Genomic DNA, 13,138 nt, shown 5'->3' with positions numbered 1-13,138 from the left:
ATATAAAAAAACTAAATTTTTTAAATAGTTCATTTGTTATTAATATTAATGTTTTTTTTTTCAAAAATAAAAATATTATTGTTTTTTCTTAAAATCATATAAACCCGTATTATAACACTAACAGAAACAAAGAATAAAATAAAACATTAAAATCGATATGTATTTTACTCCATTACGCGAGTATCCTTTTATTATAACTAGAAGGGTACTCTTACAATGCAGCGAGATACATCTCCATTTTAATGTTTATTTTTTTTATATCCGGTCGATGTTATAAAAATTGAAAAAAAATATTAATATTAGTACCAAAATGACTTTAAATTTTTTTTTTTTTTTTTTTGTGTATTTCTTTAATTTATTTTTTTGGTTTAATGATATAATTTTTAATAAAAATAATAATTAAGTATTTTGTTAGAACGATTATCCTAATTATATTTTAAATATTTTATTTTTAAAATAAGATATTTATCCTCTATTTGATTATGTTTATATGTAGTTAGTTACACGAATTCAAATATTAAACTTTAATACGTAAAATTTACTGATGATCTTGATTATTAAGTAATATGCATCAATAAACAGTTTTTCAAGCATAAAAAATAATTTTTAAGAATTTTTCTCAAATGTTTTATAATATAGTAGATATAAATGAATTTATTTTGCATAAATAAATAAATCACAAAGAGAAACTTTGTAAATAGGCCCAATACACATATAAATAGGCCCATAGTTTGTGGGTCTTTCTTGATCCCATTTTAAACCCTCAGAAACCCTAGGGTTTCTTCCATTGCTCACAAGCTGCAGAAGGAATTTCTTTGTTTGTTAGTCATCAAAGGTACCGTCGTCATTCTACTTCGCTTCTGATCGTTTCTTTTATCTTGATGAACCACCGTTTCGATTCGTAGTTGTATTTGTATGTGTGTTTTTGTTGCTAGGGTTTTCTACTGATTAAATCTGAAGGTTTTAAAATTTTATTTGTGTTTTCGTTACAGAGAAGAATGTCGATCGCGGAGCTTGCCTGCTCTTACGCATGTTTGATTCTCAGCGACGATGGCATCCCCATCACGGTACTCATTTTTTACTACTTTAATATATGTTCATGAATACTTGATTTTGTTTTCGTCTGTGTATGGTTCTTTTAGGTTTTGTGCTTAATGTACGAGTATTTGACAGAATTTTGTGCAACCTTTCATGAATTTTATCCACAAACTCTGTTATTTTTTTTATTTTTTTTTTGTATATAGATAGCTTTTTTGGATTATTTCCTCACATACAAATTAACCAACCTTTTTCTCAACTTCGTTAAAAGGAAGGTGGTTTAGAAAACATCATGATGTTATAATTATTAGATAGGAATACGATGCTATTGATAGGGTAACGAGAAAAATAACAATAAAATGGTCCTTTTTTGGTATAAAATGTCAGTGAAGTAGGTTTTCATTTCTAAATTGTTGTGTTTTTGGTTTGGGGCATTTCATTTATGACTAAATAAACGGGGAAATTTCTGTTAATTTTCATTATTTTTTCAATTATACTTTCAATCGTTTGGTCCAGTGTTTGCATACTTTGCATGCTAATTTGTACACATAAGCATTTTGTAATATATTAAGAATAACAATGGTCAATGTTAAAAGATTTTCTGCCATTGGGCTCATTAAACACCTGCAACCATGACATGGAAATACAACTAAAATATTGCAGTGGTTAGATAGACTTCTTTTAAGCTAAACAGACTAAGCATCAATTAAACATAAAAACCAGTTGAGCACTGTTGATCTTTTTCACAATTCTTGCTGCCCATCCTGAATCTTTTCACTTTTTGAGCCACAACATCTTCCCAACTTTGTTGTATCTTTGCTTATCTTGATTCTTTACTTGCAATCCCAAATCTCCATACCCTAAAATTAAACCAACGATTGAATTGAATTACGATGGGGCTAGTCTACATGAGGATTCTGTGTCTTATCATCTTATCTTGTTCTCGTTGCTCTATTACCTGGACTACTCATCCTGGATCAGGTTCCTATACATATTTGGCTACCCACTTGTTTAAAAGAAGCTTTGTTAGTGATCTATTGGCAAGATAGTAGGGGCTTCTGGAGTATGACCTATTGAGGTAGCTTTAAATGAGAACCGCAGATATTTTGAGAACCTAGAAACCATCTATTCATGTGTTATTCATGACAAATGTTGTGACGTATATTCTGGGGTTATTCATCAACATGAACAAAACAGTATGATTTTGGTAATTATTAATGGCCATTACAGTGATATGTGATATAATTGCTAATGTTTCATCAAACACTTTTTCATTGATGTGGCACAAATTGTGGTTATTTATTAACTAATTTTGTTAGTGCAGTCTGAGAAGATTGCTACCCTTTTGAAGGCTGCCAACGTGAACTGCGAATCTTACTGGCCAGGCTTGTTTGCCAAGCTTGCAGAGAAGAAAAACATTGAGGATCTCATTGTGAACGTTGGTGCTGGTGGTGGTGGTGCTGCCCCAGCTGTTGCCGCCCCTGCTGCCGGTGGTGCAGTTGCTGCTGCCGCCCCTGCTCCAGAGGAGAAGAAGGTAATTTTGTTATTTCCTTTGTTTTTGATCACTTGATACAAAAATTTCACTTAGTTTTTTTATCACTAATTTGGTTAATTTTTTATTTAAAAACAAACACAGGAAGAACCAAAGGAAGAGAGTGACGATGACATGGGATTCAGCTTATTCGATTAGAAGCTTCAATTTTAATATTTTTTGAGTGTCGTGATATCATTTTGTTTCGTGATCGAATTTAGCAGCAATTCTTGCGATTATATTTAAAATTTTCTTGCATATGTTCCAATTGAAATGATGTGTTTTGAACCCCAAATTCTGTGTCGTGATTTACGTACAAGGTGAATATTGGTATCGCTACATTCACGTAACTAACATAGAGGGTTAAAACTCGAAATCATGATCTAATAAGAGTCTAATTTGGTATATAGATTTGCGGAGAAACTAGATTATCTTTTGACAAGTTGGTTCTAAACTCATATAACTTAGTTGTAAACTTGTTAATAAAATGGTAATGATATAGGTAAAAGGTTGGGTTCATGTGAGACCAGCTTGTTTTCGTGAAATTTGTTAGACCATTTTTTTACATATGAACTTTACAGTAAAACGCTATCAAGGTAAAAAAAGGCCGAACTTTTACAATAAACATTGTGAAGGTTATCTTTACAGCGTTTTGTTGTTAAGTTTCAAACGTAAAAAAATGATCTTATGGGTTTTATGAAAACAGACCGGTGGTGATTCAAAGTATCTAGATAGAAGTAATAATCATGTAAATTAATTTGAAAGATCATGTTAAAATATTATTAAAAAAAAAACATAATTAACAATAAAATATTATTTGTTTTAAAAAGCTAGTTTGTAGAGATGACAATGAAAACACTTATGTATTCTAATAATAACTCCTTAAATCCATAATTATAACAACATATATGACATTTATGTAAAAAAGGTTAAACAGAAACAGGACCGAATTTGTGACTAGGACGGGTTACGGGCAAAAAAACCGTTTCTGGAATTTGGTCGTGACAGGCAGCCCGGTTCTGAAAAGATGGATTTGGAACCCATTTTTTATCATCTCTCTCAAGTGGAAAATGGAATTTTTTTAATTTAATTTAATAATTAACAAGTATTATAAAATGTAGATAGAAGTGCCAAAGCAGATTTTGAAATCCCAAAAACGGTTCAAACCGGTTTGGATTCAACAAAACAATCAACAACTCTTTTATGATCCTGCAATCTTGACTTGTACAAATTACTAATCAAGATAACAAATATCAGGTCCTTTTACCTCTACAACTCAACTCATCAAACCAAACCATTTCTTTTTTAATATAATAAGAGTCTTCTTATGATTCAAACATGTGATTTATGTCAAGAATTAAAGAATCTTTTCCTTCCTTCACTCGCTTTCGGTTATGTTTCCGAATTGCCACGGGTTGAATTCCATTGTTTCGATATTAACCTGTTCAACACTGCTCGACTTATCAGCAGCAGCTCGGTGTTTTGCATATTGCCCGTTGTACTCATAGATCTCCAAATCACCCCACGGTGTCGGAGCAATTTGATCCGTCATGTCAAACCATTTTGGAATGAATTCCTGATTCCTCGACTCCCGAATCCTTTTCTCGGCTCTCTGTTTCTCCTCCAGACTGGGATAAAGAACAAGCAAAAAATCATTAGGTCAAAACATTTAACGGTTGACCCGTTTTCGTCTGATCAGTTTTGGATCGTAAAGGAGGGGGGTTATTTAGCTAAATGACCTCCGGACAGTGTCTTTTTTAAATAAGGAATGAAATTTTAATAAAATCCATAGCCTTCTCATGAGTACGAAGCCATTTTTTCTTTTATAGGTCAGGAGGTCATGAATTTAATTAAACAAAATTCATTTAAGGTCATGTCCCTACATGACCCTTTTTAAATCCATGACCTTCTAACAAGATTTTACGCATTCCTCTCTTCAGCAAAAGGCATTCACAAAACTAACAGAAGGTCGTGGACTTGAAAAAAACTTGTCAGAAGATCATTTACCCAAATGACTCATCATAAAGGTAACAGGGGAAAAGGATAACCATTGGGTTAAACTCGCACATGAAAGGAAGCAAGCCCCAAGGGTCATTGCCCCAGCGGTACCAGGGTTACCAGTAGAGGTAACCTTTCTGGAGGTCAAGGGTTCAAACATCACCAAACGTGAGGTTAATGCGAGTTTTCTGAATATAAAATATCATATACTTCAAAAAAAAAAAAAAACCACAAGGGCTTAGCTTGATGGCAATCCCTGGGCCAATAAAAAGGTAGTTCCTCTTACTCCCAAGTTCAATTCCCATTGGGTGCGAAAACCCTCGTGTGCCACACCAGCCTCACGTAAGGAGGGCTTTGCTGGTTCTAGGACTGTGTGGCGGTGGGCCTATTCCACGTGGATTAATGGCGTCTTTGGGTTATCGATACCACTTTCAGAAAAAGAAAGAAGCAAATAACAAACCATTAACCGCATAAGCCCAACAAATTAGAAGTTATGGATCTCCATACCTTGTGTTTTACTAGATATAGTCCCATGCTCCACAATATGTAAGAGAGAGAAGGAGGGAGAAGAAGAGAGAGAGAGAGAAAGGGACATACATGCTCTTTTCTGAACCAGCTTTAGATAGGTCACCCATTTCAAGTGCATATCTATCTGGCCGTAAGCGAGAATCCGATGCCAATAACTTCTTTGGTGCTGTATCAAAACTGTTAACTTTATGTGCAAAATATGTGTACTGAAATTTGTCATCTTCAGGGGCCTCAGCAACTCTCCAAACCTTCAAAACACCATCATCACATTAGTTGCTTTTGACTTCTTCATCCCAAGTGTTTTTTAATTGTTAATTAGCTTATAGGAGCAGCCTAAGCATAACAATTGGCCATGCCAATGCAATTTTCAAAGTCATTGTCATCGAAAAAACCAAACCAAAAACACTGGATATCTCCCACTCGGAAGTATGGTCTGAGGGATAAAATGTATGCAGACTTGCCCTCCACCCCAAATAATAGTGGTTTGCACCAGAAGTTCACATGTTATTTTTTCTCATCATCCAAATCTATACTATCTTATAGAACATTTAGGCAAAACTGTTAAATTTCAAGAGTACAATATCCATTAAGACGATAAGTACAAATCACTAATGCATTAAGAGTTATGAACGGAAGGTGCATGGGTTTTAGAAACCCTCTCTCACCATTGACCCTTTTTTCAAAAAAAATAATATTAAAACAATTTAACATCTTTAGCTACTTCTTTATGCACACAAATAAAATTGTATTACTTTTCATTCTCAGTTTACAATAAAGCTTTACATCCCACTCGCAAGGGTACACAACTAGGATAAAATAATGAACACAAAACTATCTTAATTAGCTATGTATAAATAAGCATGATTGTTGGTAGCATCTAACATAACTTTCAAGCAGCAAATGTTAGTTGCATGATTCCTGACCAGATCCCAACCAAGTGAATTTATTAACAAAATCTTTGTAATTTGAAGAAAAACAAGCAGAACAAAAGCAACAAATGCAATTTACACCTTAAACATGTTCCATGTAGCAATTATCAAACGGTCCTTCTGGTAGGAATTCAATTTCTAGACATGGCGAAACATGACATTACATATGGTGTACCAAACAAATCCATTCTATACCACACAAATATAGGGTCAGAGGGTAGGATGAGCAGGAAGAAAAACAAAGACTGACATCAAGTAAAAACATGAAAAACTAAGACTCCTATAAATAGGACAAGCTACGTAGGAAAAACTAAAACAACTCTCTATCTAAGTAAGGCTCTAGAAAAGATCCTAAAACATTCTTTCTATCCTTCGTAATGTTAAAACATTTGCAGTGATAAGACAGAACGTCATTATGAAAAGGTGGCAACGAATCTAACCTCTTTCAGGTCAGTGTCCTCAAGGGGTTCCCCTTCCAAATCACAAGGCTGATAGCTCATGGACTCGTTCCATTTGCCAGTCATTAGTATCTTAGGATCTTCATCGGAGTTATATACATATCCATCCACTTCATAACGACCAGCACTGCAACCACGTAAAAACATGCCTAAAGTTTCAAGTACAAAAAGCACCACAAGGTAGATATGTAAAAGGCAAATTGCATGAAAATCCAACGTACTTTCGTATCATTCCTATTAAATGCAACATACTTTCAGAACTTTCATATTGGTACCTTAGATGTGATATCTCAAACATTTAGACCAAAGTAATCTACACAAATTGCATGAAAATGTAACGTATTTTGCTCTGATCCCTATTAAGTGCAACGTACTTTCAGAACCTTCATATTGGTACCTTAGATGTGTGATCTCAAACATTTAAACCAAAGTATGCTACACAAAATAGAAAGCGGGCCAAAGTACGTTGCATTTTCATGCAATTTTCCTTAATTAAATATGTGAAGGAATTAGTTTCATAGTAGCATTCCTGCCAAAAAGAAAATGAATACAAAGTTATATAGGGGGATCGGACAATGCACCTTGCTAAAGCATAATATATATGTACACACACACGAAGGAACTGTACCATAAATACACACGAAGGACAAACATAATATGTAAGAAATAGAAAAGGCACAATGAAGAAGTGAGAAGTGCGCACCCGAACCAACCACAGGGTTGGAAGTACAGGACAACCTTGTCTCCTGTGGTCAAGTTGGTCAAAACCATCTCCCCTGGGGAATCAATCCATGTCCTTCCAAATATTAAATTGTTAACTTTCGTGGGAGGGGGTACTAGTTCTAGGATCACTCCATCTTTCTTTAGCTTCAAACGCGTTCTGCAAGCAAGATCACAAGAAAATGAGCAACAATAATACAGTTTCAAGTCCCAGGTTTCTCTTCTGACAACAGTTTGGATATTCAACTGCTAACATCTATGTTTACGTGGAGTGGCAATAGAAAACTGATATAGGGAAAGCCCAAAGCTCGCCATAAAGTTTCTTTTTTTCAGATTTTCTTTTTTCTCTTCTATTCTATTTTCAGATCTTTTTTCTCATGGCACTCTCATTTCAAAGCGAAGCCCTTGCTACCTACAAACCCCTCTGCAAAAATAATGGCATGTAATGCTCTTAAATTTTTAAATATTATAAAGTAATTACTACACATACAAGAAATGATATGATTATACACACGTATTTCATCCAGTAAGTTACGTTCAAGATAAGGAAGCTCCATCAAGACTTGCACAAGTGTAAGCACAAATCCACGTGAAAATAGTATACCAGTCTTGTTGCATGATTATATCGCAGCATACTGTAGATCAGCAAAACAAAAATATTTTAAATGTGTATGTCATACATATAGGTTTTATTATCGCTCATATTGAATAGAAAACAAAAAGTATATATATAAATATGCGTCAGTGAAAGCTAGGACGCAGGTCCCTTTCTGAATTCCCAATTCAGGTGCTTGAGGGTGCACCCAAATTGTGTTCTAGAATATGGTGAAACAAAAGAAGCGCAATTTGGTCCTTTTTAAGAAAAATGGAGGCTGAAAATTCACCAAAAGATCAAAAATTAAGCTAAAATATAAAGTAAAACTCATGTCTGATGCCTTGCGAGATAAAAAAGGAGGGAAGACGACGCAAATGATTTCTTTTTTCTCTAAACTAATATGGACACAAGTAAAAAATATGGTGAAGATAAGACTTGCTTAAGTACGTGTTTGTTCATGTATTATGAGATAAGTTTTTTCTTTTATCAGTTTGTGTCTAGACTTCTCTGTACGTATGAGTATGACACATATATAAATGTGCCGGATGTACTCAATTTTTTCTTAGTATCATCATATCACAATATCCACGTATCACACATTTGTATCTTTGCTACATACTCAACGGTTAAGGCTAACTACTCTCTGAATTTTCGTATTACACATCGTAAATGACTTGTAACTCAAAAAATGAATTCTCACAGATTAATTTTTCTGTACACTGGTGTGGTCTTCTAAATGTCAAGTATAGCAAGTAAATAAAGAAATAATTTGAAGAGCATAAAAACCTATCCAATCCCAGAACTTCAGAAATGCAATCATCATATGCAATGGAACTTGAGAAATCATGGCAGAGCTATTTACCTTCCAAGAGGATAGACATCAAGAGAGTTGCCAAGAAACTTAGTCTTCACCTTTGAAGTTATATCATACACAAAATGCTCATTTTCAGCATGTGCAGCACTTATGGGAGGGTGATGACTAACCTGGTTTAGATTAAAGTATAAGTCATTTCTTGACATTATATATGTATAAACTGAAAGTTTATCACAAGCAACACAGTAGGGGTACAGAAAGATTCTTAAAAGTAATAATCTTTGTGAAGATAAATGTCACTATTTTGATAATATATCAGCTGAGCATTCTTAAGTTATTGGACTTTGCCAGGTAGGAATAACGGAGGACAAAAAATTGACCCTTTATACAAGTTTGACTTGGAAGGACATGAAAGCCGTCAACAAGTATGGACTGGAAGGAAGTAAAAATTGTCAACAAGTTGCTTTCATCCTAGTGCCACCCACATCCCTCCCACCCCTAGTGGATGAATCAAAGTAAAAAAGAAATGCAGAACAGACATGTACTACTTCAAATCCAAAAAGAAATTAGAAGTCATTTTAGAGTACAAATGATCTTCAAAGTTTCACCTGCTCTGCAATAAATGTAATGCCACAATGATTAACCATTTCATAGGTTTCACCAAGAATTGGATTGAACGGCTTCCAGGTTCGTTGCAAAGCGTTATATACTGATATAAACCAGGATGCTGTAATAGAAAACCACCATTATCACCATAGATTTCATGCTTTTGCATGTTTATATGGCACACTCATGCCCAGATAGACATGAGATAAGCAATAGCAAGATATACTTATTATATAAGGAGAGGAGCGTGTAGTGTGTGTCTATGTGTGTAAGAGAGGAGAAAGGGTTCTTACCTGTATATACTAATCGCATGTATGGATCCTCACAATTATCAGCTTGCTCCAAAAGTTGGGAATATTCCATCAACTACAAAAATAATAACGGCGTCTTGGTAATAACTATTATACAAGCAGCATGATAGAACATATTTGTGAAGTTGGACAAACCTCTGCCATTTTCTGCAGCATCGTCATGGGCTCAAAAATGAGTACCGGTAGAGTCACCATAGATGTGATATCAGCACCCACATACTTCTGCATCGATCTCCAGTAACTGTCACGCTCCTGGAGAAAAAAGATAAATAACAATAAATGCCGTAACTAAAAGATAGCCGTGACATGACATACAGTAATTTTACTGAACATTTGACAGTCCACTCAAGATGAAACATAAATGCAGCTATTCTCATTTTTCCATCAAAAGCAACCAAGTGTCTCATCCCAAGCTAACAGGAGATAAGCATTCAAGAAAGTAGTATATGATAAAATGGCAAAATTGAAGAGGGTTTCAAAATTTTGATGTTGATAACTATGAGTATGAGGTGCTAAAACACAAACATAATTCAGCCTTAAAAGATCGCCATTGTAAGTAATGGCATGATTTTCCAAAACTCTACGACTATTGAATTAATTTAGGGCAAGCGGCACAAACTCATGGAAGAACCACATGCCTAGAAAATACACAATAGAAAACCACATAGGAGATTATACAAGTCAGTCCCTCCTCCTGAAGAGGTTTCCATCTCTTTCCATCAATGCCATGTTTTAGGATCACACCCCTTCTAAATTTCAGTATTATGTGAAACCAAAACTGCAATGGGGTATCTACGCCAAATTAACGCATATAATATTTAACACAAAAGCTGCCGTTTTCTCTTATGTCTTGTAAACCAAATTCTATATTTTCCATTCATGGAACACGCGTGTGCATGAGCCTATGAGCAGAAACAATAAACCGCAATATGATGGGAAATACATGCAATAAAAAGAAAAAAGAACTTTTGAAGAAGCAGGCTATAAGGACCAAAATGGTGCGACTGAAAAATATAACAGATAAATAATTTACTGCACCTCCCCCTTCCATCGGCCTCTTTCTGCTTCAATCTCAGCATCTTCTGTGCCTTTTCCCTCAGGATCAATAACTTCAAGCCCCTCATAACCAAGCAAGCTAAAGAAGACAATAACCAAGACAAGTAGATACAAAAAATTCAGGACATGCTTAACAATAAAAATTATATTGTATCTTCACAACTCAAGATGGTGCACCAAGCATTGATACATATAACTTACAACATAGCATGTGTTCACAACAGCAAAGACAGACACCAAACAAATACACTAAATCAAGGTTAAGTGTAATAGGTTGGGATAGAATTAGACACAAACTTCATGGAAATAACATCATTCTTTTGTGAACTTTTCTGTTTATGAAAATATTTAGAGCCAAACCAATTAAATTAAAAGCATGCAACTTTTTCATAGTGGCAGTAAATTAATCCAGACTAGCGTACACGTTGACAGCTGATGCAATCATGCAAAGTGAAAGATTCTCCATATAATTCTTAACCATGATGGACATAAAATACTAGGAGATACACTTGCAGCAGACATTACAAATTTATCACTGTAATTCAGCTTCAATATACGTTCTGCTTTTTTAAGACACTGGGTTCTTGCATAAGCAAAGGGATAAAAATGTTCATTAGAACATATAGCTATGCTAGAATCTAACATTCTATAACCAGTGAACACACATGTAACAGCAGGGTAATTACATTTTACTTCATAAAAGTCTAAGGTGCCGTTTACTAAACACTTATTTGGTAAGTGCTTAACGTATAAATTTCCTCATCGGATGAACATGAGAAGGGCCAAGAATCTTACCGGGWAAGAGCGATGAGAAAGATGGAGAGTCTTACCCGGTAAGTGAGGATGGCGACTCTTACCAAGGTAAGCACTTACCCAGTAAAATCGTTGCATTCGATATGTTTTGATGTACTAAAATCTTACGCATCAAAATAAATTATAGTGTTGACTCCTATTGGTAAGCGCTTACAGGGTAAGCATTTGGGTAAACGACCCCTAAGACATATTGCTCACCAGCTAGAATTTGATAGTTTTACTGTTTTTGCTAACAGAACCAAAGATAATTATTACCAAAAAAGGATTTGGGAGGGAAGAATCTTTTTGAATTACGGAGTCATGAAATTTAATCTACATAATATTCACACCGTAGAGATCCCATAAAAACACCCTCCATCCCAAGACTAAAAACACTACTTTTGTAGTTGTGGTCAAAGGAACCCATTCCGGATACAGGTCTGATATAACTAGTTTAGAACCAGCCAGAACAAGGAAAAAATGTCAGATTTTACAAAATACCACAATGCACCAACAATATCCAAGCTTTAAATCTTTCAAAATAATAATAAAACCATGTCATGTAAAAGATTTCAATGATGATCCATATGAAGTCAACATGTATGTTTAAAGGGTCTGGAGACCTATGGATGCGAACTGTGTTATTATGAAACAATGTCTAAATAGGAGTCACATTATTATTTCATGCAACCACTCTCAGTTAATAAGCTTCAAAAGGGAAGTTTAGTTGCACACGTAACAATTTTACTCCTGGAATAACAATCCTAAGCTTCTGGAGCATTGATCATAAACGAAAATATAAATTATTTTATAAATTAAAGCTAAAACCTAATCAATCAAGTGCTGTAGAACAATAATCATAAACGGAAAACTTCGAAACAAATCAAACATGCACAATTAAGCCCAAAATTCTCACGCTGAAAATTTTCCGAAATTAGAGTAAGAACCAACAAAAATAACAAGCAGATCATGGACCGATCTCAATTTTGGGGCAATTACTACGACAAAAGAAGGAGAAGGATCCAAAATCATTCACCCGTTAACATGCTCCTTAAAACTGGAAAAACTTGACGCGATCGACGAAAAGAACCCACCACCACCTGCACCACCTTGATTCTGCGCCATATTCGGTGATAGAAAACCCTAGAACTCGAATAATTTTCCTTTTTTTCACGGATCAGGGGTTTCCCCCCTCAAGCTATATGTATATGCAACGAATTACGATCCAATAACACTTAAAGAACAAGGAATTGAATCCGATCTTCGGAATTAAGTGATTGCTGTCGATTGATTCTTATTAATATTATATTATGGAGAATTGGGTGCGGACAAGAGGCAAATAGAGAAACTTCCGTTGGCGGGTTTTCATTTCAAGTCAACAACGATAACGCCATGACCTTCCTCGGGTCATTTTACCCCCACCCGACCCGTCCAATGCCTTTTATGGCCCGGAATGGCCAATTGTCAAATGCAAATCGATGGACGGATGCAACCGTCTTATTTCTCCGTCGAAGGGTAAAATAATTAGATTCGTGAAATGTGCAACCGTATTAATCTGTTGTGTGCCACCGTATGTATTTTGAAACTACAACGAGAACAAGTTTTATTTGGTAGAGTTGGTTTGCAAAGTTTTTATTTTACCCCAGACCCAAGTTCGAATCTTGTTAGTGTCATTTTCTTAGTTAAATAGTGTCACCGATTGAAAAAAATTCCGTATATTTTGTTTCTTATAATCAAACGATGACACTGTTTGAATTTTTTT

The 13,138-nt window shown here is 34.8% G+C and overlaps 2 protein-coding genes across 2 annotated transcripts; one reads left to right on the top strand and one right to left on the bottom strand.

The window, feature by feature from the left end:
* The first annotated feature begins 753 nt into the window (after positions 1-753).
* LOC112529572 (60S acidic ribosomal protein P1-like) lies at positions 754-2,923 on the top strand. The gene is made up of 4 exons (XM_025140895.1): positions 754-835; positions 993-1,067; positions 2,363-2,572; positions 2,675-2,923. The coding sequence occupies exons 2-4, from the start codon at positions 999-1,001 to the stop codon at positions 2,726-2,728; spliced, it is 333 nt and encodes a 110-aa protein (XP_024996663.1). The 5' UTR covers positions 754-835; positions 993-998; the 3' UTR covers positions 2,729-2,923.
* A 786-nt stretch (positions 2,924-3,709) lies between these two features.
* LOC112529293 (oxysterol-binding protein-related protein 3C-like) lies at positions 3,710-12,680 on the bottom strand. The gene is made up of 10 exons (XM_025140506.1): positions 12,413-12,680; positions 10,567-10,663; positions 9,664-9,780; positions 9,511-9,583; positions 9,220-9,338; positions 8,660-8,781; positions 7,186-7,362; positions 6,465-6,609; positions 5,165-5,343; positions 3,710-4,197 (listed from the first exon to the last, which is right to left on the bottom strand). The coding sequence occupies exons 1-10, from the start codon at positions 12,499-12,501 to the stop codon at positions 3,948-3,950; spliced, it is 1,368 nt and encodes a 455-aa protein (XP_024996274.1). The 5' UTR covers positions 12,502-12,680; the 3' UTR covers positions 3,710-3,947.
* Between the last annotated feature and the right edge of the window lie 458 nt (positions 12,681-13,138).

This window comes from Cynara cardunculus (genome assembly GCF_001531365.2).
Source record: "Cynara cardunculus var. scolymus isolate 2C chromosome LG 16, CcrdV1, whole genome shotgun sequence".
NCBI classification, from domain to species: Eukaryota; Viridiplantae; Streptophyta; class Magnoliopsida; order Asterales; family Asteraceae; genus Cynara; species Cynara cardunculus.
This window is presented reverse-complemented; position numbering and strand designations above follow the sequence as displayed.